The 13483-nt window shown below is 53.1% G+C and overlaps 1 protein-coding gene across 1 annotated transcript in view; it reads right to left on the bottom strand.

Moving 5' to 3' along the window:
* The window catches only part of MYO18B (myosin XVIIIB), a 227650-nt gene that overhangs the window by 66152 nt on the left and 148015 nt on the right, over positions 1-13483 (bottom strand). The window contains exons 34-35 of the mRNA XM_007461210.1: positions 1965-2078; positions 471-587 (exon numbers count right to left, since the gene is read on the bottom strand). Coding sequence (XP_007461272.1) covers positions 471-587; positions 1965-2078 — 231 coding nt within the window. The remainder of the gene's footprint in view (positions 1-470; positions 588-1964; positions 2079-13483) is intronic.

The raw sequence follows: 13483 nt of genomic DNA, 5'->3' as shown, positions 1-13483 counted from the left end.
GTGCCCCGGTCCGGGAGGATCCCACATGCCGCGGAGCGGCTGGGCCCGTGAGCCGGGGCCGCTGGGCCTGCGCGTCCGGAGCCTGTGCTCCGCAACGGGACAGGCCACGGCGGTGAGAGGCCCCCGTACCGCAAAAAAAAAATAAAAAAGAGTTGAACCAGACTGTTGAACGCGACTATCCCCAAAGAAAAGAATTCCAGAGGATAGGAGGGCCCCTAGCTTTCTATTTTCCACAGGTATTTATTATTTAAGTTATTTATAATGGGCATACGAATCTACTGCTTCTGTAAATGAACAAATAAACTTCCATTCTGAACGAAAGTAAGTGTGATTCACAGTTGCTACTTACCTGTGTAGCATTTATCCCTCCAAGGTCCTAGCACCAGGGAGTGGCCCGACCACATCACCTTCTCACTGTCCCCACCTACCCCCCCAAGGCCACCAAGCCTTCTTGCAGCGGCGGCCACTACCTGAGCAATGAGGTCCTTGTGCTTCTGCATGAGGTCATTCAGGTCATCCTGGTCCTCCTCGATGTGCTTCAGGAGGTCCGCCCTCTCAAACTGTAGCCGATACAGCTGCTGGTCCACCTGCAGGGGCAGGACGATGGTGGGTGAGAGAAAGGGGGGTAAAGGGGGACTACAGGGGGCTGATGAAGAGCAAAGGCGGGGCTGGACTTCCCTGGCGGTCCAGCGGTTAAGACTCCCCGCTTCCAACACAGGTGGCGTGGGTTCGATCCCTGGTCGGGGAACTAAGATCCCACATGCCGTGCAGCCAAACAACTTTTTTTAAAAATTAAAAAAAAAAATTAAAAAAAAGAACAAAGGGGGACTTGCCTGTGGGTGTGTCAGGTGAGTGACACAGGCAGACCGTGGCTGTGTCAATGTATGCTGTGTGTGTGTGTGTGTGTGTGTGTGTGTGCGTGCTGGGCCTGCCTGCGACTGCGTGAATGCAGCATGTGTGTACGTGAATGGATATATGACCGTGTAAGCCTACCTGGGAATCTACATACATACAGTTTAAGTGTGCATGGTGCATGTGCGTCAGTGATCTCAATAAATATGGCTAAAGTTAAATGTGTATCTTACCTATGAGGGCATTTATTTTATATGTGTGTCTGGTGATTTTGTATGTGAGTGTGTACATTCATCCTTGCGTGCGCATGTGTGTGAATGTTTGTGGGCAAGTTCCCCTTGATCTAGCACAAATAAAATCTGGGACAAAAGGGCCAATGGGGATCTTGAGAAAAGCTTTTGCCAATAAATCTCTAGCTCTGTCTAAACTTCGGATTTCACGTGTTGCGTATAAATTTAAGCCAACCCTGTACATCCAGACGGGGCACTTAGAAACCCACATCCAATCTTCACCAGCATAATAGATCCATAATATATGTTCATTTGTTCCTGTTCAGCATTGAGCACACAGCAGGCCCATTACAGATGGCTGGGTCTCTCTTAGGAGTGAGCCCAGGTGGGCCCACAGGACTACCCTTGGCTCTTAGAGGAAAGGATGTGAAAAAGCAGCCCAACAATAGTGACCAAGTGCTCTCGGGGGTGGCGGTGGTGGTGGTGTGTGTGTGTACAGTAGGTCTACAATAGATGGCCGGGAGCTGCTTCCAGTGGTGGGCACAGTGTGGGCTCACAATAGATAGCTGTGCTCCCACTTCAGGTGCTGAGCGAACAACAGGCTCGTACTGGAAGCATCCCCATGGGGCTGAGCACACACTGGGTCCACAGCAGGGTTCCTGGCCTCCCTTCGCACCAGTGAGCACACAGCTGACCCTCACGTGTGCCCTTACACCTTTGTAACGCTCAGCTCTGAGTAGGCAGCCTGTGCTCTCGGAGTGTCCAGCACCCACTAGGTCTACAATGGATGTCTGTACCTCCAAGTACAGTACAGTGAGCGCCCCGGTCCCTCCTCTAATGCTGCGCACACAGTAGGCCCCCCACCCCGGGAGGGACCGGTACCAGGCTCTTGCTGCGCGTCATGCTCTCCAGCTCGCTGTGCATGCTCTCCAGGTCGGCCGTCAGCGCCTTCTGGGTCTTCAAGGCATCCTCACACTTGGCTTCACTCTGCTGCAGCTGGACCAGGCAGGAGGGGGAGGGGAAAGGGAGAGAGGCCTTGTGACACTGTCTCCTGGAAGGAACGTCCCTCCCCTCCAGCCCAGCCCGGCCCCTCCCAGGCAGAAGAGTACTTTACAGGCCATCCCCCCCTCTTCACGGGTGTTCATCAACCCACAGAGGGGGAAGCAGAGGTGTCTGCAGTAGGGGTAGCTGGGTTCTGAGCCCACTCAAAACTGAATTAGCACTGCCCCACGAAGTAAAGCCAGGCCACCCCCAATTCAGTGCCAGGAGCGAGTCCCCAGTTCCGTTCAGCAGATATTTGCTGCCGCCCACTAAGTGCCAGGCATGGGGCTTGCACAGAACAGTCAAGGTGGTCCCTGCCGTTCCGTGGGGGAGACAGGCAGGGACAGGTAGTGACAGCGCCTCTGAGGGTACCAGGAAGGGGAGGGTACGGGGACCCCGGAACACAGGATGGGGGCTGGGAAGCCTTCCTGGAGGAGGTGCTCATAGTTTGTTCAGTGGGGACTTGCCAAGTAGACATTTTTAACCAGAGTTGTGAACCCCCTTTTAAATGGTAGGCAAAATATTCTGTGTGTGAGCATTTCCTGGTACATGACTTTCACTAGATTCTCGATGGTTAAGAGCCACTGACTCAAAGTTTCTCCTCCTCACTCTTTCTTTCTCTTCCTTCCGTCCACATGTACACAGCAGGCCTCCTATCCTAGCAGAGTGGGGCCATGGAGATAGGTACAATGACCTGTGTGGCCCCAGAAGACAGACATTTCCCCCCGGAGAGAACACATTCAGGCACAAACCCTAAGTTCGTTCTGCGATTGAGTTTCCCCCTGATTTCTGAACCTTAGAATCTCCAAGCAGAAAACCACCTTATAAATCACTGAAGGCAAACACTTGAGGTTCAGAGAGGGGTGGCACCTTGTCTGAAGTCACAGAGCTACAGGAGCAAAGACACCACTTGTATCGTCCAGACCAGCTTGCTTTCTCAACTGCCAGGCCACTGTCCCTCCAAAATAGTAAATGACATTAAGGCTGGTGCCAACAGGGGAAAAAGAAAAGCCAACTAGACCCCTACTGAAATGACGTGCACACAATCTGATCCCCGAGGCCACCCAGTGAAGGGGGGCGCACTGATTTATGAAAGGAAAATGAGGGAGCCAGGGCAAAGGATGCCCCAAGGACAGCTGACCAAGGCGGGGCTCTGTGGGGAGAGTCCGCCTGGGACCATTTTCATCTTCCAGACTGGGCAGAGAACATCTTCCTCGGAATGTCCAGGAGCTCACCCCAGATGCCAGAATAAGAGTAACGACACGGGAGGTGGGGAGCAGGCAGGCTGCCATTCGTGCCAATATCGCCCGTCAGTCCTCCTGGCAGATCTGAGAGGTGTGCACTGCTAATACCCCCATTACGCAGGCTGGGAAACCAAGGCCCCAGCCTCCTCCCACAGCTTCCCCACATGGCACCCTAATCCCAGCCTCACCCCACTGCCAGCAGCCTCAGCCCACAAAAGCCCCATCTTCAAGGCGCCAAGGAAAGCGTATTTCTGCAGCTGGGCTCCGTGCTGGGCCTGGGAGGAGGGCTCGGTGGCCCGTTTCCCTCAGCGACTGGAACGGATCAAGACACACTGAGAAAAATGATGTGGAGCAAGGGAGGTGACTGGCGCTGTTAGAGCATAATCGACAGAGGAAATGAGAAGTCAGGCGCAGTCTCATAGGCGCAGTCTCATCTTCCGCGTAAGTCAGAGGCCTTGCTAAGGAGAGGCATTTAAACTAAGACCTAAATGATGCAAAGGAGCCAGCCAGGTAGAGCTTTAAGTGGAAAGGTGCCCTGAGTGGAGGCAACAGCAAGTGCAAAGGTCCTGAGACAGGAACAGGAAGGAACCCGGTGCTGCAGAACAGAAAGACAGCCAGTGGAGCTGGCCAGCTACACAGAGAAGGCCAGGAGGAGGCGATGCTGAGGAAGCAGATGGGGATCACATCACTGAGGCTTGTGAGCCAGGACGCAAAGCTTAGCTTTGTCTTTAGTCTGTAGGAGAACCACAGCTGCTCTCTGAGGACTGAGGAGCAGGGTGGCATGATCTCCCTCTGGCTGCTGTGGGGAGGAGGGGCTTTGGTGGACAAGAGTAGCAACAGGGCAGCCAGAGAGGGTGCTGCTGTGGTCTTCCAGGAAGAGGGTGGCGGAGGTGCTCCAGTCGGAGAGGAAGTGGAGAGAAATGGAAGGGTCTGCACAGGGTGGTGTGCAAGGAACAGAAGAAATGGGCAGGCAGGAGCAGATGGGCCAGCGTGGGAGAGGGTGTCAGATAACTAGCAGTGGAAGGGAGGTGTCCGGCAGGGCCCCGCTGCCAGGCCAAGTTGCTTGGCCCAGGGCCAGGAGGCAGGCGAGAGCCATTGTGAGTAGCTCGACAGGGCAGAGCCGATAGACAACAGCAGTTCCCATCTGCTGAGCCCCCGCTTCAGCTGAAGGAGGGTTTCATCAACATGATGCCGCTGGATCTCTGAGCCCCTGGAGAAAGAAGGCTCTATTTTTATCCCCACTTTACAGATGGTACCACCTAGACATGCTCCCTCCTTTCCCCAGTCTCCCTGGAGCAAGCAGGGAGAGGGGCGATTTATCCCCAGGCAGAAAGGAGCGCAGAGACAGCGTGCAGGCAGTGGAGGGCCTGCCGACATTAGTCCTAGCTCCCACCGGGCTGGAGAGAGGACTATCTCGGCCCTGATGGTTTGGGCATGAGTGGCCACACCGACTACTGTTGCTTGGGGACCATTTCCAGGGCACTGGGCTCTAGCTGCCTTGCTTCACAATAGCGCCACAACACCTCTAGGAGAAAGGCGCCACCGTGGGGACCAACTGACCTCGGAGGAAACTGAGGCTCACTCAGGGGAAGCAACTTGCTCACAGGCACACGGCCGGCAGCAGAGGAGCCTGGTTGTTCCAACACCAGAGCCCAAACCTTAACCACTGGGCTCCGCTGCCCCCCCCCCCCATGGAAAGCCACGCTCTGGAAAGAGTAACATGGATTAAAATAGAGAATTCCAACTGCGGAGAAAACAGCCCAGTGGCTTGATGCTACCATGGAAGCCACTCAAGCCATGTCACAGTGACCTGAGCCAGGTGGGGACTGTAGAATGAGAGGTAGACACATCAGGAAGAACGGACAGAACTTGGAGTCTGAACCCACGTGGTAGCGCCGAGGAAACACATCGTGACCGGAGCCTTCCAGGGATGCACGAGTTCATCCCAAAGGGAAGAGGCAGGAAAGCAACCCGTGTGGCATCTGCTATGCGCCAGGTGCACCACGAGCGGGGCCAGAGCGTGGGCACTGGGGCCAGACCTGGGAGGTCTGCCTCTCGAGCCAGTCACTGAACTCACCACGTCAGTTTCCTCATCTGTAGAGTGGGGACGGTCACATCCTACCACCCATGCGGGATAAACCAGTGAAAACATGAGCGTGCTTCGCACAGCACCCGGCACTGAGAAAACACCAAAAAAGCAACGGTGGACGTCGCTGTTGTCTGTCTCCTCCAGCCCTTAACAGCCTGAGAAGTGGGGACTTTTAACCCCATTTTAGAGGTGAAAGTGCCAGAGGCCAAGTGAGCTGTCAAGGTCACAGGGCCAGGGGGAGGCAGGGCCTGGACCACAATCCCAGGGAGGGTTTTTAGGCTTCCTGGCAGACTGGGATGTATGCAGGGAGGGTGCCAACCCCAGAGGCACACAAGTCAAGCAGGCCCAGATTTTCTCTGGGCCTGGGGCTACTGCAGCAACACTAGGAATCCCCCAGCCCGTGGCCTCCGCCGGGCAGGCCCGGGATTGCTGCTGGCGAGCCATCTTAATGCTGAGCTTTAAAAACTCCAATTTATTACACTTCAGGGAGCAGGAAGAAATACAGGCCATCTCGGGCTGATTTTCCATTATGGTTGACGTGGCGTAAGAATAACTCACTGCACATTATTTCCATATTGGGGCTGTTTGACGTTTTTATGAAGTCAGGTGGCAAATGGCGTCAGGGCTGAGATCAGATCCCTCAGCGGTGCGATGCTGCCACCGCTGCTCTGACAGTGTCTTCCCGGGAGGAGGTCCGCTGGAGCAGTCAGAGAGCAGCCGGCTGACAAGCGACTCCCCAGGAAGGGTTCTTGGGGTCCCACCTCCAGCCCTGGCAGCCAGCCTGGCTATGAGGATCCCACACCCCTTTCAGCTCCAAGTCACCATCCAGTTCCCACGGCCAAGCCCTCCCAGGTTCCAAGCAGACCTCCACAGCATGAGGTGGGGGGCACTGGAGGAGAAAAGGGCCCCCCGGGATTTCCAGCCCTCTCCAGGCCCAGCGAGGGGCGGGACCCGCAACGGGCTCTCGGTGACACAACTGATTTGATTTTCGTACAAGTTCACGTTTTTCTTTCCTTCCGTATCTTGTTTCTTGAAAAATCAATACAATAACTTGCAAAGTATGTGGGTACAAAGCACCCAAATGCCTTTAACAGCCAGAAACCCATCTCCCCCTCGCACACGTCCGGTCACGCTATCATTCACTCATTAGATCAGCCACGCTTCCCCAGGGGCTGCTGAAAGGCAGGGTGTCATGTCCTCCCCAGCCCCTGAGCCAGGAGCCCTCTACCAAATGGACACCTTTGTGCATGAATGAGGGGTGTCGAAGCTCTGGGGACATGTGGCCTGGGGACATGTGGTGAGGTCCTGACTCTTGGACCAGTGTGGGAGGACACTGAGGGTTCTCAAAGCCTGAGTTCTGCGGGGCAAGATGAGATGAGCGGCATCCAGGCTCGAAGCGCTGCAGCGGCCCAGGGGGCCTGCCGTGCACATGGGTTAGGAGCCTGCGCTCTGACACGGTGCCAGGCGTGGCTCTGCCGTCACTCATTTAACCCTGACGACAACATGCAGAACTAGAATCAATGGCCATTCTTGTTGCTACTGTTGAGGAAACTGAGGGGTAGAGGGGTGAAGCGACTTACCTCAGGTCACCCCGGTACTACGTGGCACAGCCGGGAAATGGAACTAGGCAGCCTGGCCGCCAGGCTGTTATGCTGCACTCCTATAACAGCAGTGTCCACCACACGTTCCAGAGGGAAAATCTGGTGATGTGACTGCACACGCCTGCTCTCATTTCTTTTGACAGCAGCATCCTATCTTCTCTGCAAAGAATGTCCACCTCCCAAATGTCCACGATGGGGCCAACCCTCCTCCCTGAAGCCCAGAGAAGACGCATGCAACTCAGCCTAGCCAGGCAGAGCACCACCTCCTGCTGGCCATAGTAGTTGGTCGTGGGACAACAGCACGACTGACACCAGGATTTTGTCTGCGACTACGGACACAAGATTGGCTCTTTCTGATGCAGGATATAAGCTTAGGGTGTCTGGGGGCCCTCCTGCCACCAAGAAGGAAGAGATTGCCTAAGAATACAAGGTGACATCAAGGTCCTTGAGGCAAGAGACACATTCTTGTTTGTTTGTTTGTTTTTGCGGTACGCGGGCCTCTTACTGCTGTGGCCTCTCCCATTGCGGAGCACAGGCTCTGGACGCGCAGGCCCAGCGGCCGTGGCTCACGGGCCCAGCCGCTCCGCGGCATGTGGGATCCTCCCGGACCGGGGCACGAACCCGTGTCCCCTGCATCGGCAGGTGGACTCTCAACCACTGCGCCACCAGGGAAGCCCCAAGAGACACATTCTTGATGACGTGGTTGGAGCACCTAGATCCAGCCAGGCCTGAAGGCAATCGTAGCCTCAGAACTTTTCAGATATTTTGGCCAATAACGTCCCATTTTCTGCTTGAGCAAATTTGAGCTGGGCTGCTGTTACCCAGAACCCAGATACAGGATGAGTGAACAAGTCAGAAGAGCTAATACACACGCAGGGTCAGCCACAGAGTAAACAATCAGAACTGTGGTGAGGGTGTTTGCTGATGCTCTTCTGTCACAAGCTGGATCAAAGTAGCTCCCTCCGAAACCCTGTGATAGAATAACAAACCTCTATTTAACTATTCTGTGTACGGATCCCTCCTCACAGGGGGATAAACAGTCCCCCTTCTGGACTGTTCAATGGGGAGAAGGAGGAGGGATGGACTTAGTCAGCATCAACCACATCAGGCACGGTATAGGCCTTGATGCTTATTATGACCATAGCCCACAACAGCCCTGCAAGGGAGGAATCAGCCTGGGCAGGGGAGTGACTTGCCCGAGGTCAGAGTCAAGTCCACGAGACACTAAACCCAGGCTGTTTCTGGGCCACCACCAGCCCCCTCTGCACACAGTCTTCCTCTATTGCTGAATTCATCTCAGGCGTTTTCTCCCCAGCACCCACCCCCCTCTCACTCAGTGGGAGGGCGATTGAGATCCCCAGCACACGGACAGCAACTACAAACCAATGAACAGCATTACTCTCCTATGCAATGCCATCTGCCCGCTTTAAATACCTGGGTAAAATGTTTGCTCTGGACTTATTAAGCTACGAGATGAGTAGGCTCGACACACGGAATGAGGTGGGGAAAGAGGGAAAGTTCTGGTATTTCAGCAGAGCGGTTAGAGCCTGGATCTCTGGGTCTGACTGAACAACTCAGAAGATTTAAAGATACCACGTTGCAAATGCCACGGGGAAGTGCTCTAAGAAATGGTGGCTTTGGCAGGCTGATCTGAACACATCCCAGGCCTCGACATCCCATCAGTGCACTTGGAAGAGTCAACCTACAGTAGGAAGGCTTTCCCTGAAGGCAATCACCAATATCTCAAACTACAGACAGCCCTGATAGGGAACAAATTTAGTAAATGCAACGTATTAAAAATGTCAGGTCAGGCCCACCAATGGTCTGTCCAAGTCAGAAGTTTGATGACAGTGGCCTCAAGGGAAAGTGCCTCAGACCATATGGTGATTACTCTCTGTGTCCTTGATCTCCAACTATTTGGGCATATACTAAACATTCCATGATTTTCCTTACATTGTGCTAGACAACCATCGCTTATGGATGCACTGAAATGCTTTCTGAGGATTTACTGTTTCTATCATCTTCATCTTCAGAGTAATAATCACCATGATGAGTAGTGGAATAATAATAACTGCTTTCTGTGGATGCTGACCACGTGTCTGTTCACTTGCAACATGTACCGCATCTATGAAGTACACAGTTTCATCTTCATTTTATCGATGAGGAAACTGAGGCTCAGAGAGGTCAGTTAATTTGTCAAGGTCACACAGCTATTGAACGGTGACTGGAGCCAGGACACCAACTGAGGTCTCTTTTAAACGCACAGCTTTTCCTTGTAAGCCCTGTGGCATGTGCTTACCACCTGCTGAGTAAAGCAGGTCTCCTTTTACTTGGTTTAAGTCTGTTTCTTTGAGGGTTTAGGAGTCCTTTCTAATTTTGTATCATAGGATCTAAGGACGGCACAGGTCCTACATGATAGAACAGACTTCAAGAATTTCCTTCCTGACTTCCCTCTGGTGACAATGGATTTGTAACACACAGGTGCTCTGGGAAAAAAAAAAAAAAAAACACCTGGAAAAGCAGGATAAAATACTCAAGAACAGTTCTCCCTGCCCCCATCCTATTCACGGCCCCCTCCTTTTAAAATTATATTCCAGCTCTCCTCTAAATAATCAGTACAATGTCTGAGGGCCTCCACGTCTGTCTTCCCGCTGGACAGCGGGCTCTGGAGGGTCACTGGGTCTTGCTCACCTCTGGGGGCCCACACAGTAGGGACTCCACACCCACGTGCTGAGGCAAGGCCGCGAGGGCAGCTCAGCGCATCACTGAGCCGGCCCCTGTCAGCGGGGCTGCCCACGTCTGCAGCCTGAGCTGCCTACCACCCATGGCGGCTCGCAGGAGCCCCGAATGCCCCCTCGGGAGGCCACCCGCCGCCTGGCTGCCCCCGGCTCCTCCCGAGCACAGATCTCTGACCCCGATGCCAGCAGGTGTCCAGAGAGAGGCTCCATGGGAAGGACAAGGGGCGGGGGCAGGACCCTGCCTGTAGGAGCAGATGAGCTGGATGGGGAGAGCAACCGCAGACACGTTCAGCAAACCCCGGGGCCCCGAGCAGGGCCCTTTCTGTAAAGCTGGAAGGAAGTCTGTCCAGGTTACACGGGGGCAACCCAGTCAAGGCCCAGCTTCCTGGTGAGCAGGGCAGAGGGTGTTCTCATGAGACTTCCCTTTAATAAAAGGGTTCTTTTGCACACACAAAAAATACACACATACTTGAAAAGCACCAGGAGAGATTAAGTCTTCCTTCCTCACTTTACAAAGGAAAGCTCTGAAGCCGCCCACCCTCCCCGCCTGCTTGAGACAGTGCACACTGGGGAGGGGCTGGATGGCCTCCAGGGGTACACACTACGGAAATGCACACACGTGTGCCTCCCCCACGTAAGAGAGCGTGGGGAAACGTTCATAGCAGCTCTATTCCTAACAACCAAAATCTAGATGACTTATTTGTCCATCAATAGCAAAGTGGCTAAACTGCGATACAGTCTCATAAACTAGCAAAAAGGAGCATGAAGCAGCTGAGACATACGGTAGCATCAGCAGGTCTCGTCTATATCAACGGAACAAAGAAAACTAGACACAACGCGAGAACAGGCGGAGGACAGGAGCTCAGCCAGGGGTAACATGAGCGGATGAGTAACCGAGGAACAGCTTTTAAATGCGCATCTGGTTCATTGGCTTCTCCCTTAAACCTACGGGTACCTTTTGACAACAGGTCTTACGGAGAGGCCCAAATTATTTAGGGCTTGAGGCGCTGGCTCTACGGTGACCAGCTCACCCCTGTTTGCCTGGGACTTTTTTGGTTTTAAAATCAGAAGTCCCGTGTCCCGGGAACACGCTCAGACCCACACAAATCCAAATGGCTCTGAAGTGAAAAACACGTAGCTTCAAATTCCAGGGCACCCAGATGGAGGAACCTTCCACCACACAGCTGGCCTGAATTCTCCCAAAATGCCAGCGTCATAAAATGCAAAGACAGACTGAGGCTCTATGGACGGTATCACGAAACTGAGCACAGGCTGTTAACACATTCTAGGTTGGATCCTCAACAGGGAGAAAAATTGTTACAAAGAACATCAGTAAAACAACAGGCAAAATTTGAATAGTCAGCAGATAAGATCAGGGGTCAGCAAACTCCTCCTTCAAGGACAAGCTAGACAATATTTTAGGCCATGCAGGCGGAGAGGCAAAACTGAAGAATATATGCAGGTCCTTATCCAACTGTAAATGTAGCTGTTTGAAAACGAAAACCATTCTTAGTTCTCAGGCTGTAATAAGAAAAACAAAAACAAGACAACAATGAAAAAACAGGCAGCATGGGCTGGATTTGGCCTGTGAGCCATAGTTCACCAACCCCTGGATTAGAAAACAGTATTTTATCAATGTTAAAATTTCCGATTTTGATTAGGGTAAAGGGACCTCATGTCTGTAACTTGTGTTCAAATAATTCAGATAATGTGATTTAGTGAGAAAATGATAAAGCAAATGTGGCAAAATGTTAAAAAGTGAGGGCTCTAGGTGAAGGATCCAAAGGGGTCCTTTGAATTATTTCTGTCATTTTTTGGTATATTTGAAGTTCTTTCAAAGCACATTATTTAAAATACATCCCAGTTGCCCCCCAAACTCTGTGACTTTGGGCAGGATTCTCATACGCTGAGCTTCCTCCCACATAAAATGGGCCTAATACCAGCTGCCTCCTATGGAGACTCACCCCACCCCGTGGGGCCCTATTCGCGCACAGAGCACTGCTGTGTGCAGACACGCTTCTGCACTCTGGCCCCAGAGAGGAAAGGCCCCTCTACTCATGGAGCTCACTACATTCAAGTGGGTTGGGGGCATAAAATTCGGTCATGACCTCTAAGTGCTTGGCCCTGTGCCTGGCACGGTGTAAGCCACGGATGCTTGCCATCAATGTTCCCGTGGTTATGATTACCCTGGTGGGTGGCCAGGCTGCTCTGGGGGCCTGGTACTCCATAGCTAAATAGTACCAGGCCCTTTGGGAGAGATGCATAGATGGTGTTCCCCGTCTGCAACGAAACCAGCCTTTTCCCACATCATTCATCACAGCCTTGGAAGTGTCAGTATTTGTGGGGTGAACAGGCTCCTGATAACCATGTTTTTAACCAATTACAATTTGGACTTTATCTCCTCCGACAGGAGGTTATGTTAATATTGAATCAATTCACTCCAACACAATCTTTTTTGAGAAAAGTCTCTTCAAATAAAACATCCAGGCCACCTGTTCTGTGGTTACGGGCTGGAGAGAGCTGTCCCCTAAGTGCTCGCTCACACGAAAGACTCCTGTCAGGATCGTCCTCCCAGAGCTTGCTGGTTACCTTCAACGTCTCATGGAAGCGCAGGCGACACCTGGTGACCACCAACCTGATTAAGGGCACTGGGGATCCTCAGTCGTCTGCGCGCTAGCAGGGACCACTGGGGGTTCACTGTGTGGAATATGCACCAGGCCTAACGACCCACCTGAGAGACACGGAAGCCGAGCTGGAATCCCCCAGTGGAGGGGCCTACAGGAACACTGGGGCTTCCAGACGGGCTGGGAGAGCCCAGAGTGGGCAGCAGGCCAACAGGAGGTAAACTGGTAGTTTGGGGTGCTGGTTATCATACTGCCAGGGGTTGAAGTCAGACTCTGCGGGTTCCAGTCCCATCTCAATCTCTTCTGACCTTTCTGTGACTCAAGCAAAGAGGTAACTGTGACAGAATGATCTGGACTGTCCTGGGGGAAGCCCAGGAGCTCGTGAGAGAAAGGAGCTGGGCCCCTCCCCCAGACCCTGGATGTCAGAGATGGCTCCTAGAGACGAGGCCCAAACCCAAGTTCGGAGGATGACTAGATGCCCGTCAGGCAAAGAGGTTTCAATGGGAGAAGCGAGTGTCCGGCAGAAGGCATGGCTTGGTGTGGGGACCCCACCTGCTGGTCAGAGGTGACGGGAAGGTAGGAGCTGGACTGTGCATCTTTAAAGGTCACGTTGAGGCACGTGGACTGTACTCTGAGGGCAATGGGGAGCCGCTGGTGGATCCTGAATGCAAAGAACCATGATTGTACTTATATTTTAAAAATCTCTCTCCAAAGATCAGGGGGCAGAAAGATCGTTCGGACAAGACAGAGGCCAGCAGACTTGAGAGAATTCCAAATGAGAGATGCAGGTGGTGTGTGATAAGGGGGGAGAAGCGAGGAGGGGCTAGACTCCAGAGCTCTTTAGGGGGCACAAGGGCTGAGACTCAGCGACAGCTCTGTCCTCAGGAGGAAGGGGGGATACGGCCCCCTGGCGTGAGTTAAGTAAACAACTGAAGAGCTCAGCGCAAACTCTTCTCCATTTAACAAAACAAAACAAAAAAAGCAAATAACATAGTTCCTTCAGGGAGGAGGCAAAGGTCAAGGCGTGAATCAAATTTAAACAAAAAGCCGGCACTGCCGGGGAG

The sequence above is a fragment of the Lipotes vexillifer genome, unplaced genomic scaffold (genome assembly GCF_000442215.2).
Source record: "Lipotes vexillifer unplaced genomic scaffold, Lipotes_vexillifer_v1.1 scaffold691, whole genome shotgun sequence".
Taxonomy (NCBI): domain Eukaryota; kingdom Metazoa; phylum Chordata; class Mammalia; order Artiodactyla; family Lipotidae; genus Lipotes; species Lipotes vexillifer.
This window is presented reverse-complemented; position numbering and strand designations above follow the sequence as displayed.